Here is a 24,270-nt window from a genome sequence, read left to right on the forward strand (position 1 = left end):
CCGTAAAGGAAGGGATAAAGCAGGGAGTGAAAGAAGAAAGAGATGCCGTATTGGACGGCCCCGGAATAACTTCGACCACCTGGGGATCTTTAACGTGCACTGACATCGCACAGCACATGGGCGCCTTATCGTTTTGCCTTCATAAAAACGCAGCCGCCGCGGTCGGGTTCGAACCCGGGAACTCCGGATCAGTAGCCTTGAGCCCTAACCACTGAGCCACCATGGCGAGTCACACAATATTAATGGAAGTTCTACCATAGAATTGGTTGGATTAGCCGCCGCGGTGGCTGAGTGGTTATGGCGCTCGGCTGCTGGCCCGAAAGACGCAGGTTCGATCCCGGCCGCGGCGGTCGAATTTCGATGGGGGCGAAATTCTAGAGGCCCGTGTACTGTGCGATGTCAGTGCACGTTAAAGAACCCCAGGTGGTCGAAATTTCCGGAGCCCTTCATTACGGCGTCTCTCATAGCCTGAGTTGCTTTGGGACGTTAAACCCCATAAACCAAACCAAACCAGAATTGGTTGGATTATATTTTGCAGTCTCCGGTCCTTAACATCGACGAAGATTAGGGTACTGACGGTACGATTAGAAATAACAACCAGAGTGTTCTCTCGAAAGGCGGAGCGCAGATACAAAAACAGGTAACATTTCAAATGTAAGTCTAGATCACTCACGACTGCCATCACTATCATCTCACTAGATCACTGTTGATCACTGGATTGCAATATCTGCGCAGATGCCACTTCGCAATATTAACGCATTACGAAACATGTACTTTGTGTGTCACGCCGTTGTTTTCTCTACGTGCTTTGAATTTGGCATGGTTGTTTCGCTACATTTCTCGTCCATGATTTTGGTTATTGCCTGTTGAGTGTCATATCCTCTTTCAGCGCGGATGCGTGTCCCATATACCCTTGAAAGAAAAGGAAGATGTGAGGTCGGCTGATTAGCAACCCAGCCGAAGCGCAAAATTCTGGCCTGGCCGCAACGAGAAAAATCCGGATAAAAAAAATTGTGCCTCTCCCTCCACGTGTCAAGTCATGTCAAGCCGACCTTCCTGCACGGTGGGCCGATGGTGTCCGAGGCGGCCAGGCGTCGCATCCTCCATCCAGATCTCCTCTCCGTCCCCCATGGTCGGCTGCTGCGGAGCGTGTGGTCCGGCCACGCCGAGCAGCATCAGCCGCCAAGCACCGGGTGCCCACACCGGGGCCGCGAGCTCCAAGACGACGCGTCTGACGATCCGCAAAGCCACCCGGCGGTCGGCGACGCCGAGCGACTGGCCGCGGCGCGTTGGGTCGAATGCCGCGAGATCCCCTTGCCTCGGGTCGTCCGCCGAGCACCTCACACTTCGGGCCATGCCTACGGCGCGACGCCGCTCGTCCGCGGGTCGACCGACGAGCCGGCCGCCCAGCCTCGGCTCCGTACCCGAAATGTGCGAGTCGCCAGTGGACGCGCTCGAGGAGCTGGCGTCTGAGTCCCTGGTCGGGTCCAGGAGCGCCAGCAAACCGTGCCTGGCGGAGATCGTGAGCAAACGCGCCTCGTGTCGCCTGACGATCCACAATGCACCACTGACGACGGCCGATGCTCCTGGCACGACGCGATCGGCGACCGCCACTCCAAAGTCCACGTGCAAGATTCTGAGATTCGAGTGAAAAGGGTCGCGCGTATTTGAGGCACGCTTTGCTGCAAGTTTTTCCTTATTCGCAAAAAACGGCGCTCTCCATGCGGAAAGAAAATTGTGGTGCAATGACACGGACAAGCGGCGACGTCTGAACTGCAACGGCACACGAGATTGCAACAATCTGCCTTCTTATTCAGTTTAACGAAGCCCTGCAGCACTCTTGGTCACTGATTTATGTGTTTGTTTTAACTATCCGACAACGTTCATGACGCTCGACCGTACACGAGAGAAGGACATGCGGATGTGAAACATGAAATGCAACCTCGAGCCGACTTTACTGCGCCAAAGAACACGACAGTATGTCCTGGATTGTGCTATCTAAAAACACTAAAAGAAAAGCAGTCCAGCTAATGGTTGGGCGAGGTTCGCCTGAGTTACGCGCTCTGTGCCACACCGCTGTGTCTCATATAAGTATGGTAGCACTGTGGAAGCGACGGAAAGGGTCGGCATATTGTGCATGTACAAAATTCTTGGAGCCAATTCCAGCTGTTGCTTCCGATTTCATGTCGTGTTTCACTTGGTACAGAGAAGCAGCTAGGGCAGAGAACGTGCAACTCAAGCCGTCTTCTTCCATCCATGCTTAGCTGCACTGCATCTTCTCTGCCTTTGCGTCTCTTCCCGTAGGGGTGTCTGCAGATTGCAGGCGCACTGTGAGTTGCGACGCGACGGTCATTAGAATAAGACTGCTAAATGCAGCCTTGCATACACAGAGCATATACGTGCCTTGCACCTGGGCTTGCCCTGTATAATTTATTTATAGTGCCTCCATGGTGGCTCAGTGGTTATGGCGCTCTGCTGCTGACCCGAAACACGCGTGTTCGGTCCCGGCCGCGGCGGTCAAATTTCGTTGGAGGCGAAATTCTACAGAGGCCCGTGTACTGTGCGATGTCGGTGCACTTTAAAGATCCCCAGGAGGCCTAATTTCCGGAGCCCTTCACTATGGCGTCCCCGTAGCCTGAGTCACTTTGGAACGTTAAACCACCATTTACCAAACCATGGACACTGAGAGCGACCAAACCATTTACAGTGACAGCAGTTAATGGGATCCTACCCTGAGTCGTACAACTGAAGCCTGTCGTTGTTGCAGTAGTAATTTTTAATAAGGGAGTATTCACTCATTGGCATCCACCCAACCGCAGCCATAGGGCTACAAAAAAAAGCTATACAGCTTTCCCAGAAACTTCGCAGTTAAAGAAAAATACGTCCTGTACCGGAGTTCAAACCCGGGACTCCCGCTTCACCGGAGCAGTCGCTCTACCAATGTAGCTAACCGGGGAGGCAAGCGACGTCATCGCGACGTCGTCATCGACGCCGTTGAGGAAATCACTGGTGCTGCTCCAGCATCTCGGTGGCTGCAAGTAGTACCTGGTGTGTGTGCGATCCCAGGCACATGCCACCAAATATCAACGTCCGGGGTCTTAAACTTCGGAATCCAACGTGTTCCCTTCTACCCAGTGTGGGCCCGCCCGTTGAGTTTGTCACCACTTACCGACTGTCCCCGTTCCTGCCGGACGACGTCCTGGTCGCGGCGTTATCCCCCTTCGGCAAGGTGCGTGGCAGCAGCACGTGGCCTTCAGAGACAACCCGCAAGTTTACCGGCACGCGGGTGGGGCGTTCAAGATGCGGAAGCCGGTGCACAACTTTATGTCCATCCAGGGCCACAAGGTCATGTTAGAGTACCGAGAGATGTAGCGAGTCTGCGCTCGGTGCAACAAGGCGGGCCACATGGCAGCGGGATGCAAGACCCCGATGAGCGAACGGTGTGCGGCCTTCGGCCATGCCACCGAGGGCTCCACTGCGGCCTGCGGACTGCACGCCACAGCGGGCTGCACGCAGCGGCGGTCCTATGCGGCGGCGGCCCAGGCACAGCAGGTGGCACCAGTGAGCCGGATCACGACGCGAGGACCTATGGGAGCACGCACGGGGCGAGGCTCCCTGCGGCCAACGAACCGGGCGCCACTCCTCCTGTGGCGACGAAGGTTCGTGAGGACGCCGATGCGCGCAAGGAGGGATCTGGCGTCGCCGCCACGTCAGGGCAAACGGCGAGCTAGCGGCGGCAGAGGAGCCGAAACAGCAGCGACCAATCAAAGAACCGCTTAGGTCACCAGTAACACCACAGGCTGAGCTATCGCAGGAGCTGTTCGATAAGCAGCTCACTTCGGGCCCAGCTGGTCCCAGTCGGGCCCAGCCGGTGCCAGCGCCTGGTGCATTGGCGCTTACTGGAGAAGCGCAGGAAAACGACGGGCTGCCTCTCGTGAACGTCTCGACGCTCCAAGCGTCATGGGCGGACCAGGCCGAGACGGCCTCCAAGGAAAAAATTGTCACAGAACTCCTGCGACACTTGGCTCCTGCCGAGATCCGCCATGCCCCCCCCCCCTCTCCTCTCAAGGCAGCTGACCTGTGCCCAGCGCACCCGATAAGTCCACACGTCCCCGAACGACACCGACGGATCGTCCGCTGCTCCGATTGTGAAGAAGCCACGCGTTGGCCCTCCCACTTCGGACGCTGCGGATCACTAGTCGGAGGATGACACGTATATCTGAGTTCCCGGCAGGCAAGATGGCTGTTTTCCTGTTATTTATTTTTTTCTTTCACTTTCTTGAACGTCTTGACCTTTAACATTCAAGGCTTCCGCAAAACAGATAAGCAGCGTGAGGTTGTTCATTCCGCCAAGTCCAAGAAGATTGATTTGCTTTTTGTTCAAGAGTGTAATTGCCGCAATTGGAATGACGCCACTAATTTTAACAACCGGTTTTGTGTTAAAATTTTCTTTTCGTTTAGTTACAGTACGAGTCGGGGTGTGGTAGTGGTTATTTTTAGGCGCAGTTTACTTGATGCCAGCCGTTGTTTCTTTGATACGGAAGGCAGAGTTATTGTGTTCGACTTCTACTATACGGTCAGCGGAAAATTCGCCCCACAAATTCGCCGACCACCCCGAGACCAACGAATTTTTTGTTTTGTTATCACCTTATTTGCTTGATGGCCATCCGCTTTCGTTTTCCGGGGACTTTAATTGTGTTTTGGACCTGGACAGTGATGCTGACGCGCGAAGGGGGCAACGCCGCAGTAATGCGCACGCATCTAAGTTGCAACGCATCATCTGACAGTTTGCGCTGCACGAAGCCTGGCGGTACATGCACAGAGACACGTTTGAACCGACTTGGCGCAGGGGATTCAGCTCCAGCCGGCTAGACCACGTGTATCCCTCACAACATCTTTTGCACAGCGTCGCGCAATGCCGTGTTCTCGAACTCCCCGCTGACGCCGGGCACATATCTGAACATCGCCCGCTCGCCTTCGCCTTGCATTTACCCGTCCTGCCGGCCAGGAGAGCGCAGCGATTTGTGGTGTTTGGACGTTTCGGTCATACAAGAACTGCAAAGCTCGCGCGACGTTCTGGACGCAGTCGCCGAATTGCTCGCGCGGTCCGGGCTCAGGCCACGAGACTGGGACACACTGAAGGAGGAGTGGAGGGGAGCGTGCATACGTGCGGGACGCCGCAAGCGGGAACGGGATGCGGCAGTCCTGAGGCACTGATTGCGGCGTATCAGGATAGTTAAGTTAGAGGTTCGAAAAAGCCTGAAGCACAGGCTTACCTTCGGTTTCGGCGAGATCGCTACTCACACATTTTGTACCAACACTCAAGAACCGCGGTGCAATCGACGGCGCTCAAGCGTTCCATCGCGGACCAGGAAGTGCTGTGTCTAGCACGAGATTCAGGAGCATCTGAGAAAGCTTCCACGCATATTGCATAAGTGTTCAAGGAGGGCGGGGAGGAGAGTTCCGCAAGGCGTGACATCGAGCGCATGTTCTGGAACTTTTTCTCCGACCTATTCTCCTACGAGTAGCTTGACACCGGTCCGGAGTACACCTCACGGGTGGTGGAGTTCGGGTCTGTGTGCTCCCGCTCCTGTCTGATGAGGACGCGCAGTCGGTTATTCGCCCGGCTACCGGATGTGAAGTGTGGGAAACCATATGTGGCATGAAAGGTGGTGCTTCCCCGGTACCAGATAGCATCCCCGTCGAAATTTACCGGGCGGCCTGACAGCATATCCAGAAGCCCTTCAGGAGACAAACTGTAAATCATGATCAAGCTTTTAGACAGGCAGTACTGAACGGAGGGTCTAAAAATTAACATGCAGAAAACCAAAGTAATGTTAAACAGTCTAGCAAGGGAAAAGCAGGTCACAACTGGTGGCGAGGTGTTGGAAGTGGTAAAGGAATACGTCTACTTAGGGCAGGTAGTGACAGCTGATCCGGATCATGAGATGGAAATAACTAGAAGGATAAGAATGGGGTGGACCACATATGACACGTTCTCTCAGATCATGAATGGCAGGTTACCAATGTAACTCAAGAGAAAAGTGTACAACAGCTGCATCTTACCGGTAGTCACCTACGGGGCAGAAACGTGAAGGCTAACGAAAAGGGTTCAGCTTAAGTTAAGGACAACGCAGCGAGCCATGGAAAGAAAAATGATAGCTGTGACGTAAAGAGATCGGAAGAGTACAGAGCGGATGAGGCAACCAACGCGTGTTAATGACATCCTAGTAGAAATCAAGAGGAAGAAATGGGCTTGGGCAGGGCATGTACCGCGAAGGCAAGATAACCGCTGGTCCTTAAGGGTAACGAAGTGGATTCCAAGAGAAGGCAAGCGTAGCAGCGGGCGGCAGAAAGTTAGGTGGGCGGATGAGATAAGGAAGTTCGCAGGCATAGGGCGGGCGCAGCTGGCAAAGCACAGGGCTAACAAGAGTGACATGGGAGAGACCTTTGCCCCGCAGTGGGTGTGATCAGGCTGATGATGATGTACTCAACAGAGAATTTGCCCGGCTCTCTTTTAATAACGGCCGCATTACGTTGCTGCCCAAACCGGGCGCAGACGGGCGTTACCCCTCGAACTGGCGTTCAATCACCCTTCTCAGCACAGATTATAAGATCCTGACAGCATTACTCGTAAAACGCATTAATCCTTTTCTCCAGCAGCTCTTGAGTCCATTACCAATCATCGTCCATTCCGGGCCGCACCATTTTCACCCCCCTCATAATAGTTCGTGACCTCATAGCGCACACCCATGCTCGCGAGTCTACAGGCTCCATAGTTAGCCTCGAATAGGAGAAAGCACCCTACCGGCTGGAGCATCGATACCTGATGGCGGTTCTAGAATGTTAAAGCTTTCCACACACCTTCACTGAACTTCTCAGTCGTCTCTATACACGCACAACAGTCGATATACTCCTCAACGGGGTGGCAACGCCTCGCTTCGCGGTGACCCGGGGCGTCAGACAGGGCTGCCCCCTATCGCCAGTACTCTTCGCGCTGTCTCTTGATCCGTTGCTGCAACGCGTGGAAAGCGCGAGTTCGGTGCGCGGTCTTCCGATGCCGGGCTCCGCGCAGGCCAATCTCATAGCTTACGCAGATGACGTCACGCTTCTACTACGCGACGCGGATAGCTTGGCGGGCTTTGGACAAGTGTATACCGAGTACGCACGACTCTCCGGAGACCGCGTCAACGAGGCAAAAAGTGAAGTGTTATACATAGGTCAACGTCCAAGCTCGGTGCCGGAACAAATAGCCTGCGTCAATTATGTTAACAGCCTAGGCGTCACGTTCTCAGCAAGCGGTGTTTCACCAGGCACGTGGCAACACATTGTAGACACTAAGAACAACAGGTATAGGTGCGGTCAGAGCGCGGCCCCTTCCACTACGAGAGCAGGCTTACTTTGTTAAAAATGTACTTTGCACTACGCTATGGTTCGTGGCCCGTATTGCTCTGCAGCCGTTTCCGGTGCTTCGTACCCTGAACTCGCTTATTTTTGGTTGGTTTTGGGAGCGCAAGACTGAGCTTGTATCTCGCGGCCATCTCCGCCTTGCGCGAGACCAAGGCGGCTGCAGTATGGCCATGCCTCATAACCTTTTTTTTTCAAGCGATGTTTATTGCCTCAGGGCATAAAGGTTATGAAATGAGAGGTAAGGAAGATGCTTAAATAAATGAAAAAAGATGGGCTGATCTAATGAAATCAAGTAGTGAACGATGATATGGACCCTGTGTCCAGCCAATACAGGAATCCGGATTGTCCGATAGGAGACCGACCACCGCCAGGTGCCAAATTCTCATCGGCTTCAGTGCCGGGCAAACCCACAACAGATGGTGGATATCCGCCTCACAGTCTCTCATCTTGCAGGCTGAACACTCGGGGCGGGGATATAAATCTTATAAATGCGGCCACGCGTGTCACAGCTGGAGTTAGGGCAACCCCGACCCGTATCCTCTGAAGTGCAACCTCCTTTGCACGGGTAAGACCACGCGGGAGGGTTACCGCACACGGAGGTATTAGAGCACGTGTGCGGCGCCGGAGGTGTTCCTTTCTTGTTAAATGGAGAGTGGTGTCATCCAGAGTGAGGAATCGAGGCAAAAAAGAGGTTGGGATCGAAAGGCGGGCCGCAGAATCTGCGCGGCTTTGTGCGCTCAGGCGTTCACGCGGGACCCACTTAATACGGATTTGCTGCGGGATGCGTGCCGCTAGACGATGAATGTCTTGTCAGATTTCTGAGGTGCGACTGACGCGTCGTAGCAGGCTTGTGACGTGAAGGGCGTCAGTGCGAATGACAATGCGGTACGTAGGTAGCATGGGAACGGCGGCAAAGTGTCTCTTGAACCGCAAGCATCTCAGCACAGAAGGAGGAAGGAGGTTGTGAGAGGCGAAACTTTGACGTATTGTTCAGGGCAGGCTTGCAAGGACAGTAAACTGCCGTTGTGGTTTCGCAGGCCTGGATGCTTGCGTCAGCGTACATAACAATGGAGCCATGCGGCAAATGGCGTCTTGCTCTGTAATTCGGTCGCGAAATGACGATGCCGCGCGGGTAAATGATGGCCGACGTAGATCAGGTGGTTTGTTGTCGCTTAGCTGCACAAAACTACAGGGAGGAGGAACTGGCGGGGGCGGCTGTAGAATGGAGTGCTGTTAAGCAAATGCCCTGAGTGCACACGTTGTGTGTGTAAGGTTTGACTTTAGGCGGCGAGCATCGCGTCGTTGCTGCACCAGCTCATCTAGTGTATTCAGCTGCGCATGTTCTCGGAGCGCCACGATCGGGGTAATGCGGGGAAGGCAAGTGATGACCCTCATTGCCTCTCGATTAACAGATTCTAGGCGAGCCAATTGAGCCCTCGTCAAATGCTGGAATTGGGCTTGGTAAACGAGGCGCGGTTGCACAACCACCCGCACCAACTGTCGTGCAACATGAGAGCGGGCTCCACCTGTTTTAGGAGCAATGCGTCTAATCAGACACAACGCCTGAATTGCTTGCTTTTTAGCTCTAGAAAGCCAAGCAGCACCTGTTCCTGACTCGTGCATTGGCAAGTCCAAGATTTTTACGGTCGAACTTTCTGGAACTGGAGTTCCGGATAGATGGAGACGAACTGATATTGCAGCGAGTTTACGGCGCCCCCAGCGGATGGCGACTGACACGAACGTGGTTTTGCTCACTGAAAGCTGAAGACCAATTGAAGAAGCATAAGTCGACGTAATATCTATGGCTGATTGTAGGGCTGCTGCTTGAGTCATCAGGTCGTTGAGAGTGCTCCACACCGTTATGTCATCAGCATACAATAAGAACTTAATCTCAGAGACATCATGTAAGCGTCAAGCAAGGGGGATAAAAGCAATATTAAATAATGTTGGCGATAACAGCAATCCCTGGGGAACGCCGCAAAGAGGCACAAATGATCCGACGGCCTCACCACTGAGGCATATGGCAAAGTGTCGTCCTTCAAGGAAGGATTTAACAAAATTGCGCACTTTAACGGGGAAATGCAGCATGTCAAGCGATTCCAGGATGGCAGCATGACTGATATTATCGTACGCCTTTTCAACGTCCATGGTCAGTACAGTATGTACATTGTGGCTGCGAGTTGAGGCCAGAACTTCTGACGCCAAGGCAGCCAGTCCATCTTCTGTACCTAAGGACGTACGAAAGCCAATTTGGGCGGGATGGTAGAAACCATGGTGCTCAAGCCACAACGACAGTCGTGTGGCAAGCATTTTTTCGGTATGCTTGCTTAATGATGGCGTAAGCGATATAGGCCGGAAATTTCGGAGGTCTGTGTGCGGCTTCCCCGACTTTGGTATGGGGATCACAATAGCCTATTTCCAGGGCTCTGGTACGACGCCTTCTATTCATACCTTGTTAATGGTGGCGAGGAGTTGAGGCAGTACAGCCGAACTTAAGTTCTTGTAAACCTCGTACGGAATGGAGTCCGGACCGGGCGCAGTCTTCCGACGGGCCTCATGTATTGCTGCAAGCAACTCGGGCATTGAAAATGGGCTTGAAATTCCCTCAGCGTCGGTTGTAGATGGGAGCTTATTGACATATGCTGGAGTGGCAGCCAAGGGGGCTCCTATGACCCTTGGAGGCAACACATCATACCTGGAGAAAAACTTCCGCGCTGCCTCTCTGGCGAAATCATCCGGAGCTAAGTTAGCTGCGAAGCATGTTGTGGCCGCTGCGTCAGGACGAAGGGAACCATGTTCCATTCCACGGAACGTTCGCCAGAGAGCAGCATTCGATGACTTTGTCGAGAACTGCCCACACCACGCATGCCACTGCCGTTGCGAGAGATCGCGTTCATATCTGCGAGTCTTGGCAGTAAGATAATTCAGCATTGTCCGTGCTTGCGCAGAAGTCGGGTCTCGGGAAGCCGCCATCTCCGCTTGTCGGCGAGCGGCCCACAGGTTAAGCAGACCTACATCCGGCGCCGGGCGATTCCCGTCCGTACAGGTGACAGCAGTAGCCTTATTCAGCGCAGTTTGTATGCAGTCCACAGGTAGTGTAGATGATTGCAGAGAGAGATCTTCGACGAACGATGGTACGAAACGTGTTCTAATTGACCACAGAACACCTACGGCGTAATCGGCGGGCCCTTGATGGATGGAGACCGATGATGGTAGGATGGTGGTCACTACCCCAGCAGTCTGGCTCCAGGTGCCACGATGGAGTCCCGGGTCCTGACCACCACGTAAGGTCCGGAGCATATGTTGGACTGTGAGCATGGCGCACAGTCCGCGTTGCTGAACCTGGATGGGTGAGTAAAACAAACAGCGCATCCGCGAATGCGTCCCGCAAACGCCTACCAGGGGGCTTGAAGTGGGGTACCCCCAGTCCGGATGAGGGGCGTTAAAGACACCACCGACTAAAATAGGCCACCCTGGGTGTTGTCGTCTTAGAGTTAAAACCACCCCAGATTAATGCGGGAGGGAGCTCCACCAGCGGGTCTTACATAGTATGACACGACCACAACAGTTGCCTTGGGAAGCTTCACAGCCACTGCGACTGCCTCTTGATATGAGGTGCACCAGTTTTCTAGAGAGGGGCGAACTTTAGGAAAACGCGCATCAACGTACACCACCGCCTTTCCCAGGGGGGCAACAGTGTGCACACGACGGTCGTTCCTTGAAGTAGACATGTATCCATTAAAGCCCGGAATGGATGGAAAGGCAATGGTCTCCTCCAGTAGCAGGGACCACACCTGGAGCTTGTTCATGCGAAGTCAAGATTTGAGCCCTCCCAGCTTTGTGGAGAGGCCTCTGCAGTTCCACTGGAGCACACCACAGCAATGCGTACTCGCCATTTTCGATTAGGCTTCCAAGCGTTGTAATAGAACTGATGTCAGGTTAGATAACTGGTTTACCATAAATCGGAGGAGGGATGTTGAGTTATCCTGCAGTGCTGCAGAAGACCTGGTAGAGTCTGCGAAAAACTCATGAGGGCTGGACATAGTCGAAGGCGCTGCAGCGTTGATTGGCGTGGAGTGGGATTCCACTGATTGTCTACGGTGAGCAAGCAGTTCACAGCGTTGCCGTAGCTTAGAGACCTCGGCTAAAAGGCGCGCAATTTGGTCAACTGCTGGCATGTCCTCACGCAGAGGTTGCTGTGCTTTTGTGTAGCTTGAAGGCGACGGCGATCCTTGCACACTTTATCACAGTACGACTGTTGGGCAGGCGCTGCAGGTGTATTGGGCTCAGAAAGCTCCGGCCAGTCGTCTTCATCCCTCTGGAGAGCCGCAAACCTGTTCGATGTCTGTATCGGGGCTCTGTTTTCATTCGGAGGCACTTGCTTACGGATCCCACGCCGAACGTTATCAGTTGCTTTCTGTTTTGTTGGGCAAGTTGGAGAGGTGATCTCGTGGTCGTCAGTCTTGCAAAGTCCGCACCTGTAAGACGGTGTGCCTTGTGGCCGAGCCTCATCTTGCGTTGTAAAAGGGCATGATCGGCGCATGTGGCCAGGTCTGAAACAGCTGTAGCAATAGACAGCACTCGGTTTGTAAGGGAGAGACCGCAGAATACAGCCATTGTAGTAAAGTCGTTCTGTAAGAGTTGGTGGGCCTTGTACAGTAGAATCTCGTTACAAAGAACTTCACGGACCGCCGAATTTAAATCGTTATTTTGAAATATCGTAGTACTGAAAAACCATTATTTTCATGTCAGTAATGCATCACAAGAACTAAAATTACGTACATTTGCAGCAGATTTACGTGTTGGTAAGTAAATAATAAACGATAACGCTGGGCACAGTTTAACTACAATTTATTGCTTGAAGAAGTCTGTTATCTTCTTCTGGCGAGTAGACGACAAGCGCTGCAGGACGAACGCCTCCACATCCTCGACCTTCCTGTGCACGTAATCGGGGACATCTTTGCAGCGCCCGAGGAATGATCGGGTCTTCTCTAGAAAGACTAGGACATCCGAGCCGGAAACAGTCTCTGCCTCTTCGTGCGCTGATACAGTGTCGGCATCGTCTTCGTCGCTACTACATTATTCTTGCTCACGCACTTGATTCACGATGTCTTCGGTGGTGAGCTCCGCGGATGTAGCCGCCGCGCTGTCGCTATCCACATAATTCGAAAGTCGCTGTCCACATAAGTCGCTGTCCACGGTAGTTGCCCAGCCGCAGACGTTTTCTTGAGGGAGCCAGCTGCGACTCTCGATGTAGTTTTATGATCTTGTCCCGATCTTTGAGCATCGTTGCCATTGTTGGCGGTGTAATGTCAAGCTCCCTGCACAAGTCCGCTTGCTTTTTTCCAGCAGCTGCGACAGAATGTCCGCTTTTTCTTTAAGCGAAAACTGGCGTCGCTTCTTTTTAACGCGGGGGCCAGGAGAACTTGTCAGCAAAGCTAATGCACAACACAATCACAGCGCTGATAACTTTGCAGATCCTAACGTTCGCTGTCGACATGGTGACACTGCGCAGTATGTGACCACACGCTGGATGGATGATAATGGCCTTACCCTTTGTTTCGGGCGGCAGCTTGCGCCGCCTAGCCTATATTCATTCAACGCGACACTCGCGTGATGGCGATACCGCTGGGGCTGTATCCGTTGCAACGAGTTCCCCAGCGCATAGCTGATGCTTCGGATGATGATGACAGGCGTCAGCTTCAGGGATTTGGTACGGAACTTCGTAATAACGAAGCGCCTTGCGGCGAATGCGAGATTAAATTACATACGTTATTCTGAAATATTCGGTAATTTGAAATTCGTAGTACTGAAAGTTTTTTACATTGAAAGTATAGGTATTTTGGCGGGGATTTTAAAAAAATTCGTAGATCTGAAAATTTCGTTAATCTGATGTAAGTAGTAACGAGATTTTACTGTAGTGTGACGATGCACGAGAGCCCCTTGCCCATATACTGCGCTTGGATGACACGGTGGGTTGGACAGTACAACTCATGCTGGAGGGTCGTCTGGACTTCAGCAACGTCGACGTTGTAAACAACACAGCGTTGTACGTCCGAACCTTCTACTAGGTACACCTGGACCGGCACCGAGACCTCGCTTGTAATCGCTATGCACTCGAGCGTTTGCAGACGCTCGACAGCAGCCAAAGTCGGGAGCCACACAGCGATGGTATTAGATTTCGTTCTAGCCGTGACGCCACGAAAACCTTTGGTCCCAAGACACGAGTCCAGGTTCGCCACTTTATACGATTCCGATGTCGGCACAACCACCTGGTTGGCATACGCTGGGCAGGAACGCTTGCCTTGTGAGATACAGTTGGCAGAAGACGAATCCTGTGCAGTGTCCCCTGATGGGCGCTTTTGAGAACTGCTGGAAGCCGGTGGCACGAATGGAGGTGCTGAAGACAGGTCCTTTGGAGAGCTCTCCTCACGCTGCACGGTTGAAGCCCCATCCAGCGGTACAGGCTGGGCAGCCATTGCCGAGTTCCACCCACAGGGCAGATCGCTCACGGGCTGAGGTGCATTTGGAGAAGGCGGGACGTGCGCTGCCGCTGATGGACCGGGAGCAGGAACCAGGAGCTGGGACCCAGGCTCAGTTGTCAAAAGCGGTGTTGCTGAAGCCGTCGTGAACGATGCCGGCGAAGCCACCTCTGCCAGCGCGTCACAGGTGGCCCTAGGCCTAGCCTCGGAGCCCAGACCAGCTGCCGGGATGACTGAAGGACATTTGCTGACTGCCACCCAGTCAGACGGCGCATGAGCTTCGGGAGCTTCCTCAGATGGTGCGAAGTCAATTCTCTTGATATAGAGAACGTATTTACGCGGATGGTGAAATTTTTCACTGGAGCGATGTGCAGCCACGTTAGCAGAGACACTTCGTCCCTCGTAAGTTTTTGTCCTCTGCTATGCACAAACTGAGTGCACTCGCTCTTAAGCCAGATGGACTATGTGAGCCGGCCCGTTGTTTTGTACTGGCTCGGTATTCACCGACGCGTGCTCGTGCCCCGTGGCCTCGGCAACGGCGGCCCTGCTGCGGAGGCTCTCATGCCTTTCTATGCAGCGGCCGTACGAATGTTCACTCATATGGAGGAAGCCTTCCCGAATAACGAGTGGAAAGACATGACTGTGTCGCGATTGTGCGAGGCACTCACGCTGAGAGCGCTCCCACCTAGGCCTCGCCTGGCTGTTCTCTCGAGCCCATCATGGCAAGAAGTTCATAGTCCCGACCTGCCCGATGCGGTAAAAGATTTCCGCTGGCACATCGCATGGGAAGTCCTTCCCACAAAAGACCGCCTGAGTATAAATGGGGGTTGTGCGAGATGACAGATGTGTTCACTGTGGGCAGCCAGAGGCGAGAAAACATGTGCTGGGAGAATGCGTAGCGGCGCGCACGACTGCACCTCTTCGCTGCACGGGTGTTCTCTGTTCCCGTATCGCGAATAACCGCCCCAAGGGGAGCATTTGAGCGGCTCCTAAAGTTTACGATTGCGCTCGTTCTTTGGGAGAATCGCAACATAGCCACACAGGTGCAGACACCACTTCGCTTCATGCAACTCCTCATGACCAAGCTAGCCGTGTTAATATGGTGCTTCCTCGACGCGCAACTTTTCGTTCTTGGTGAGGACGCCTTTCTTATGCGGTGGTAGGCGCACAGGCACTTCCAAACGGGGATTCAAGCGAGAATCCACTCTGGCATGCGCGTCCTAAGTATATAAGCGCATGTTTTGCCTTTCGCACCAAGACGCCATTGTAACCTTGCCTGTACTCAAATATTTGTTTTAAGCCAGTGCACTGCTCGGAGCAACAATTCCCAGCAGGGCGCTGCTTGATCATACACCCTAGGATTGTAAAGCCGCTTTAAGTACGCCCGGAAATCATCGTCTCCATTGCTATATTGGGCCACGTCGTATATACTGCATTTAAAAAAAACTTCATTTCTTTTATTATGGAATTGCTGTTCAGTGTGTTGTTTTTTCTACCCTGTACTTGTGAAGCTTGTGTTTGTGTCGAAATAGTAAGCTGGTTTCAATAAATTTTCTTCGAATGAGATATAGTGCGGTCACGTGGCAACGGTTTTGGTCAATTTGACTTCAGACAGACGCGTCCTTGACAAACGCAAGTAGTAAGAGCTTACACTCTTAATAAATGGCCAATATTGCCACGACTCTTTTTACTGTTTGTGCATTCATCAAAGCTGCTGGCACGCGGCTTTATCGCTTTGTGATGCAAGACGCGACCTGATTTTTCTCGATTGATGGCATCCAGATGGAGCCGATTCTACATTGTTCCCTGATAACATTGCACGCCGTATCTCGGAAGCTCGCTATCAGCTTTAAATTGAGCACGACCGAGATCGGCGGGCACGCTTGTTGCTTTCGCCGCCGCCGAGTGATTCAGTCTATTGTGGGCGCACGTTAGCCCAATAAACGGCTTGCGTTTAGAAGAACTTTTCACTGTCTTCCACACTGCCTGGACTTCCTTCACCAATACGTGATAATATGCCTACAACAGCGCCAGTATTTTCCGGCGTCCGTTCCCGACCCGGTCCTTCAGTGTCCGAGCCGGTCCTGCAGAGACCGGGACGTCTTGCAGTGCCATGGGCACAATGAATTCAGACCTTCGAACGCTACCTGGGGGTTCAAGAGCACCAGCTGAAAGAAAGAAAACGCTTGCTGTGTACAGCTTTGGAGATAAAGGTCCTCGTGTATACTCGTACGTAAGTCGGCTGAAACAGAAGCCGCGTCTCAGTAAACTATACGGCCACGAGCGAAACGGAGGCCGCCGCGCCTGATGCATGTGAAAACGCAGTCGCACTCCTGGCACGGGAGTTTGCCGCCACTCAGAATGAGGTCGCGGAAAGGCGCAGATTTTATAATCGCCGTCAGCAACCAGATGCAACAGTTATAGAATACATCACAGCGCTGCCAGACATGGCCAATGCATGCAATTTTCCGTCGCCTGATGAAACCCCACGAGATAGGTTTGTCACAATAGTTTTATGGGAACGCATCCGAGAGCGCCCTTTGAAAGAACGATCAAGTGTGTCGTTCGCAGCACCCTCAATCAATTTACTGCAGCGCGAAAAGACAGTTCAAGAGGCACACGAGTTCCTGGCATCCGTTCTGCCAATTCAAGAAGCAACCTCGTGTCTCCACGACCAGAAGTTCGTCCACATCAGTGTCGCACGTACTGCTACAGAATTGAATTCTTGTTGTTCTTATTTAACTGTATATTGAAATCCGTTGCACAGTCTTATTTACGATGTGATATGTATATCTGTAGCCTTCTCTTATTTTTGCAGTGTCTTTGAACTATAGTTTTCATTTAATTTTTTTTCATTTCAGGCATGAACTAACAGAAGGTCAGGGAAATAAATTATTTTTGTCATTAATTTGAGTACCATTGACGTTATCTTGAATATTCTTCGGATTTCTTTGCATTGTGACCTCTCGACAACTAGCTGATGTTCTGGGGACTGCGATGAACGAAGCCCTTGTGAACGCGTAACAGGCCAGCGAGCTGTCTAAGCACTGATGAAACAAAATGCTTCTGTCGAGAGAGAACGAGAGAGTAAAAACAATGCTTTTTAATTGTTATAATTATGTGTGGATGCTTTGTATGTCTGTATTCTTTCTATCAACGTCTTACGATACTCGTAAATTTTTCCCCTGGTGTCCTTTGTCTTTCTCTAAAGGAAGAGAGCATAAGTTGCATCGTAAATTTTGGCTTCAATTTGGGAGTTAGTGGATTTTATTCTTACGTGCGTGCGTGCGTGCGTGTGTGTGTGTGTGTGTGTGTGTGTGTGTGTGTGTGTGTGTGTGTGTGTGTGTGTGTGTGTGTGTGCGTGTGTGCGTGCGTGCGTGCGTGCGTGCGTGCGTGCGTGCGTGCGTGCGTGCGTGTGTGCGTGTGTGCGTGTGTGCGTGTGTGTGTGTGTGTGTGTGTGTGTGTGTGTGTGTGTGTGTGTGTGTGTGTGTGTGTGTGTGTGTGTGTGTGTGTGTGTGTGTGTGTGTGTGTGTGTGTGTGTGTGTGTGTGTGTGTGTGTGTGTGTGTGTGTGTGTGTGTGTGTGTGTGTGTGTGTGTGTGTTGACCATTTCCTGTGATGTGATTGTCTGGAGAAGCATCCCGGAGGCAAGTCGTTGTCAGGCCTCCAAAAACACATCTGACAGCACTCGCTCATCCAGGCAGGAGCGGGATATATAGTGCGCCGAATGAATTCGGCAAGAGCCGTGCTGAGGCATCTCGTCTTCTTCGGCCGGACCACTATAAAACACGCTACACGTCATAAAGTAGGTACTCGTGCTCCCAGAATAACACCATCTTTGACGGCGTCACCACTGAGCCTCGGCGCACAATATTCGGCCGCTTCGACCGATACCGCACTTTTTTGTTTTTTGCTACTGATGATGGTACTGACGATACTGATGATAAACATGGCACTTCTGCTTTTTCTTTAAAGTGCTAACTACCTGCGCGCAAGCACAAGCGCGAGCAGTCGCCGTCGCTGGTAGACGAAGAAAAAATTTGCGGGCCAGGGAAACGTTCCTGCCGGGCCCGTGGGCTCACCAAAATTCTGGCTATCGCCTTTTAAATTCACAGGTCGTGCCTTCGACTGGACGTATACTGAGCGCCCACAGCAGCTCGCCATGAAGTCCAGGTCCCGCACGACTTCGTCGCACTGGAGCAGCGGCGTGTCCCGGCCGACATCACCTTCCGTCAGGGCCCCCAAGGCTCCATCCGCCGTTGTGGTCACCACGCCGCTGGCCCCTGCGCAAGTGGCCATTCAAGGCGGCTGGACGCCGTCCGGACTTGCGGTCAACGTGGCAAGGCGTCATAGCCGCTCTGTTCCGTCTTCGCATGAGTCCGAGTTGCTGGTCACCGAGGGCCGTCTATCAGCCAAGACTTCGAGAAGCACAGATTGTCGCTTCCTTGGACTGCCGTCACTGCCAGAGTCCAACGTGTCCTTGGAAGTTGGTGGCGGAATAAGCACCCTTTCTAGAAAGAGTGTGGAAAAAGTCAGCGTCACGTCGGTGGGCAGCGCCGGTGGATCCCTGCTTTGGGCCAAGTCTCCGTTCGTTGAGATCATGCCTATTGTGCAGAGCTCGAAGAGTGTCACTTTGAAGCGTTCTGGCGTCGCCCTCTCGTCGTCGACATCAAAGGTCAAGGCTACCGCATTCGAAAGTCAGTCCAGGCTCAGTACCTATCGGGCTGAAACTCCCTCGAGACACCGCTCCACCAAAGGGTCATTGACCAGCATCAGCAACCAACGCGACTTAGCAACGGCCATGGCAGACATCGCCCGCAGGCTATTCGACCGCAAATCCCAAGAAACGGGAATATTTGCGGAGTATGAAAGAACTGCAAAAAGCCTCTACGCATCACCAGCGACAAGCCATTCCTCCCTGTTGAGGAGGTCAAGGCGTTCCTTAGAATTGACGACGCGGCCCCTCGCCCATGACTTGCAAGAGGTCAGTTCCCGGAGCAGCCAGAAAACCTTAGCGAATTCTTCTAGACAACATATAGCAGAGGTGACGATCACGCCCATCGAAATAACGCCGATTGTACAACCGGAAACACGGCCTCATGGATCTCGTCACCTGCTGCGAAGCCCTTATGACAACGCTGCGCAAGATCGACTGCTCGCTGAGCACTTTGAGAGGCACGCACTTGCGAGGGCTTTAAGTCCTGGCCTTTGGAGCTCCCCGAAAAACGCCACCACTGTGCTCTCTCGACCTTCTTCGCCGAAACAAATGGCCGCATCTGCGAAAACGTCAAAAACTGCGCTTTCAAAGTCGCAAGAAAGGCTAGGCATGCGCTCCTTTGGAACTCGCAAACCGTCGCAAGGAGCATTTACTAAAGGTGTTCTATCAAAACCTCCATCCGATGTTTCTTCCCTGCTGACGGATATTCGGGGCTCCAGGGACGTTACAGGTTCAAGCATAAGTGCAAAGGCCCCATTCGCCCAGGGGTTTGGACAAACTGCAGATAAAAAGACTTTCTTTGACGCTCAAGACAGCCTGAAAACTGCAGCCGACGTGTCACCTCCTACCTCGAGAAGCTCAATAAGTATTCAAGGCCTGCAAAAGCCTCTCATTCAATATCCGTCTTCAATCGTGGAGACGCAAGGCGCATTCACTAAAGCTGTTCTATTGAAACCTCCACCTGAAGTGTCTTCTCTGCTGACGGAAAGGCACGGGTTCAGAGACGTTACAGGCTCAAGCAGAAGTTCCAAGACCTCATTGGTCCAGGGCTTTGGACCAACTGCAGATCAAAAAACGTTTTTTGACGTTCAAGAGAGCGTAAAAACTGCATCTGACATCTCACTTCGTGCCCCCAAAAGCCCGATAAGTATACAAGCTCCGCAAAAGCCCCTTGTTCAATATCCGGCTTCAGTCGTGGAGACTCAAGGTGCATTCACAAAGACAGTGCTGTCGAAACCTTCGTCTGAAGTTTCTCCTCTGCTCACAGATATTCAAGGGTACAAAGGCGTTACAAGCCCAAGCAAAAGTACAAAGGCCCCAATGGTCCAGGGCTTTGGACCAACTGCGGATCAAAAAACGTTCTTTGACGCTCAGGACAGCATAAAAACTGCATCTGACATCTCACTTCGTGCTTCCAAAAGCCCAATAAGTATTCAAGCTCCGCAAAAGCCTCTTATTCCATATCCGTGCTCAGTCGTGGAAACGCAGAAAGCAGTAAGTGTGAAAAAAAGTGGGGAGAAAGGTTTCACAGGCTCCCCCCAGGGCGCACTGTCTGTGCCCGCGACCACTACGGTGCATGCAGGTCTTGGGACAACGAAGCAGCCCGGCTCTCCGGCTTCTCCTCCTGTCTCAAAAAGCCTCCTGACTGAAGCTTCTGCGCTCCAGACCCTTGTGGAAGGTGCATCTGCAGGCCTGAAGAAACTATCACTCACTTCTCCTGGCTCACCTCGGGGAACAGCGGTTGAAGTAACGGGGACTTCACCACGTAAGATGATGGAAGCCTCGTCATCAAGCCCAGCAGAGGGCTTCCTGCAACCTAAGCAGGCTTCCACGATAGCTCAGAAGGAATCCGCCCAGGTCTCAGAAAGCCTTCTGCGAAAAGGTTCGAGTGGGGTTCGACCCGGCTCCCCTTCCGGCGCGACGTCTTTATTCGGTGGCACCACTTCTCCGGGCCACTCTCCTGAACCAAGGTCGCCACGGCCAACTGCTGGCTTTTTAGAACCAACGAAAAGCCCGAGAAGTCCTCAAGCATCAACTCAATTTGCTGAACCATGGTCGCCGCGCCCAACTTCTGGCTTCTTAGAGCCAACTAAAAGCCCTAGAAGTCCTCAAGTAGCAACTCAATTTGCTGAACCGTGGTCGCCGCGACCAACTTCTGGCTTCTTAGAGCCAACTAAAAGCCCTAGAAGTCCTCAAGCATCAACTCAATTTGCTGAACCGTGGTCGCCGCGACCAACTTCTGGCTTCTTAGAGCCAACGAAAAGCCCAAGGAGTCCTCAAGCACCAGCTCAGGTTTCGATTTTAGAAGTTCCTGTGCAACAGGCTGTCGTACAAAGTGCAGCCACTGTTGCCAAGACTGGACAAACTGTGGGTCCCACGAAGAGTGCCACCACTTTTCCTAGCTATCCCCAAACAACGTCGTCAGTACTCGCGGAAACTTCCTCCTCACGCCAACTGACAGAATCCTGGTCTCCGCGGGCGACGTCTGGCATCCTAGATCCCACAAAGAGCCCACGTGGTGTACCTCTGGCGCCATCTCCGTCTTCGAAGAGTATCACTGAGCCGGCGCCCAAGTTAGTGCAGCCGACAGGCGGCCCATTAGTGCCTATTAAAAGTGCTGCTTTATCATCTCAAGCAACAGATAGTTTCCCGAAGCATGGATCCACTGGACAGCTTGTCCAACCATCATCACAACTGGTGGCTGCGACGACCGAAAAAGACATCTCTGGCCCTTTCCCGGGGCTATCTGCCGCACCGGCCGATGCATCTACATCGATTTCGACGCTGAAGACCGTGCCAGACATTCCTGTACCCATGGCTTCTCAGCCGACGTCGCTTGTATCGGCCAAAGATGAGCGTTCCGCAGCCCTTGTGGGTACAAAAACTAGCCTCACAAGTGTCGGCCAGTTTGCACGGGGACGTCCGGCTACTGTATTTGCGCCGACTCCGTCGGAAACGCCTATGCTACCCGCAACTGATAAGAGTGCTAGTCAGAGTTCTATCGGGTCCCCTTCACTTGCTCTTAGTGCCCTGGGCCCAGGTTCTCCCACGAAGAAATCGAGTGACTTGGCGTCGCCAGGCGAAATAAGGAGGCTTTTGGAAGCCAAGGGGAGCCCCACGCCATTTGCGCCCAAGCAAGGCGCCAGCCTGGTTGATATACCGTCACCGCCACAGCTTCCTGCTGACTCCGCTTCGCCATTGTCAGAGGAGCTGACCAGCACGGGCGATAAAATTGCAGTTGCACCTGACTCTCAAAGGCGTGTTATATCCACTTTCAAAACTCTCTCTCCGCCAGTGACGCAAGGGCCGTTGGCAGAAGCCAGAGGCTCCGAACCAAAGATTGCGCCCGGCGCCCTTGTGCCTTTAGAGACGTCTGTCTCAGAACTGAAGCCGAGCTCCAAAAGGTCCTCCAGCCTCGTCCTTTCTGCAGCGGCCGATGACAAGTGGACCGGCAAAGTGCTTCGAGCCGGAAGCGGACCCGGAGAACTGGTGAGCAAGACTTATCCTGCATTGAAATCTAAGCCGCAGTCGTCAGTGCAGGTGATGCCTCCTCTGAGAAATGGGTCAGACAAGCCCGTGAATGCAGCTTCACCCAACAAGTTGCAAGGAAGCACTCTAGAGCAGTCGAGCAAATTCGATGTGTTTCCTATCGAACGCAACTTATTGCGTGGAGCTACGGGAACGCGTGTCGTTTCGGACGAGCAACGGACAGTGACAAAAACGTTCAAGCGATGTTCAAGCAAAAGCTCAAGGATCAGTTTTCTGTCCACTAACACTCCCTTAAAAAACGATTCTGACGGAGAAATCATAAAGTTCAAATCAAGAGACATTGAAGCAGAGCAGTGTGGGAATACGGAGGTTGATAACTCGGGCACATTGGTTACTAAGACAGCAGCTAAATGGTCTGAACTAGTAACCGGAGTCGGCTCGAGGGCATGGCAGACAAAAGACTCTTTGTCAGGGGTGTTCTCTCACGTATCGTCTGAGAGGATGACGAAGTCTACGCTCGTATTGTCATCCAAGACAAGCACTACATCTACTACCAAAAAGTCGACTTAGTAACAGAGCCACTACAGTGTCAGTATCGTTTCAGTTGGGAAATAATATTCGTGACTGCATCAAAATTCTGAATGAATTAAATGTTTGACAAACCTGTAGCTTTATACCACAATGAGTGACAACGAGTTTCACAGCATGACACCACGCGTTATGTGCAAAAAAAGCTCAAACACATACAATGGTGGGACGAACTGTGTAACTACTCCCAGTTTATCTACGACGAAGCTAAGCGCTTGGTATTAATTTTCTACCTCAGGACATCGCAGGAAGCCAGTCAGCTCTCGTGGAAATCCGTGCAGACTCCAGCGCCACGAAAATTGCTGGCGAGTCACGGCGGGTGTCTGGTATGGAGCTGAGGAAGCGGTCGGAAACCATGATGAAATTATCATCGACGAGCCTAGCGAAGACCGCTGTTCCAAGCGGAAGCTCAGATCTACTGGCTGCATCGACCAAGTCGTCAGAAGAGCGCATTAGCAGAGACCTAATCATCGATGCTCGAGAACAGGAAGCCGGCGGAGCTCTCGAAGCCACGGAGGCAGTGGGAGCTCGTCAAGCAACCGCCAGACAATCGGCAACTAGCTTAGGGGGCGACCAGAAAGTCACCGCTGTGCAGGAGTGGCCCAGTGCTGAACAAATCATCGACGCCAAGGAACGCTGGAGCATCACTACAGATCGAAGTGCAGACGCAGCGGTGGCAGCTAAGGTGTCCACATCTGATTTAGCGGTCGCGAGCAGACGAATCTCGTCGGCGGAAGAAGGAAAATCCAGCAGCTACATGACATCGCCTCAAGAAACGAGCCCGACTTCGCCTACAAAAAAAGGCAAGAAAGTGCGTAAAGTTCTGAAGCGAGGATCCGCGCCCTCCGCTGACGACGAGAACCGATCCATCTCGGAGCAAATAGCACAAGCCCTCTCAGAGGCCGACTACGGAGACATGCCGCTTCAGGTGAATATGACCATCGACCTGGTGCCGCCCAAGAGTGCCAGCGCGACGTCCACTTCCCGGGGAGTCCTGTCCCCGGTGCACATCGAGAAGAAGATGATAGTCGAGAGCTGCAAGGACGGCCACGTAGAGGTCAAAGTTCCTCCCGTGTTCATCGACAGCCCCGACGGAAAGCACGTCTCCAGCGAGGCTCTCAACGTTTCAGTGTCTGTGGACATTGGAAAGCACGCGAAGGAAGGACACAAGTGCGACTTGGAGAACGAAGCCTCGAAAGCGACCGGAAGTGAAGCGAAACCTTGACGCGCCCCTCAGTTATTTCCACAGACTGCAGAAGTGCTGCAGGCGATGCATACGAGGAATCTGAGTGCCCGCAAAATCAGAAAAAATAAAGCAAAACTCAGTGACTTGGTTTTCGAGTCTACGTGTTTGCCGCGACTCGGCTTCATAGCGGTTCTACTAGATCTTTATTTTTTGTTTTTTTTTAGTTTTTTACGAGGCAACACCACTTGCCTTTCCTTAAGTCACACCTCCTCAAGTGGCGCTTGTGTTATGGTGATGTACAGACATATTAGAGCATGTTTACAAATTGCCTGTATTACCGACAACAATGACAGCTTTTCAAGTATCGGAGAAAGAACGCACTTGGCCAAAAGGCACGCGC

General features: G+C 52.6%; 1 protein-coding gene across 1 annotated transcript; it reads left to right on the forward strand.

Annotated features, from left to right (window-relative positions):
- The first annotated feature begins 17,891 nt into the window (after positions 1 to 17,891).
- On the forward strand, positions 17,892 to 24,018 carry LOC144124908 (uncharacterized). The gene is made up of 2 exons (XM_077657855.1): positions 17,892 to 22,096; positions 22,923 to 24,018. Exons 1-2 carry the CDS (start codon positions 18,053 to 18,055, stop codon positions 23,907 to 23,909), a joined length of 5,031 nt encoding a protein of 1,676 aa, XP_077513981.1. The 5' UTR covers positions 17,892 to 18,052; the 3' UTR covers positions 23,910 to 24,018.
- Positions 24,019 to 24,270: the final 252 nt, after the last annotated feature.

The sequence above is a fragment of the Amblyomma americanum genome, chromosome 3, assembly GCF_052857255.1.
Source record: "Amblyomma americanum isolate KBUSLIRL-KWMA chromosome 3, ASM5285725v1, whole genome shotgun sequence".
Taxonomy (NCBI): Eukaryota; Metazoa; Arthropoda; class Arachnida; order Ixodida; family Ixodidae; genus Amblyomma; species Amblyomma americanum.

What these genes read in the sequence shown, in the direction of transcription:
- LOC144124908 (XM_077657855.1), top strand. Translation starts at nt 18,053, where the DNA reads ATGAAGTCCAGGTCCCGCACGACTTCGTCGCACTGGAGCAGCGGCGTG. An exon ending in GAAGCGGACCCGGAGAACTG is followed by an intron (nt 22,097 to 22,922) that starts GTGAGCAAGACT and finishes TTTCTACCTCAG; the next exon opens with GACATCGCAGGAAGCCAGTC.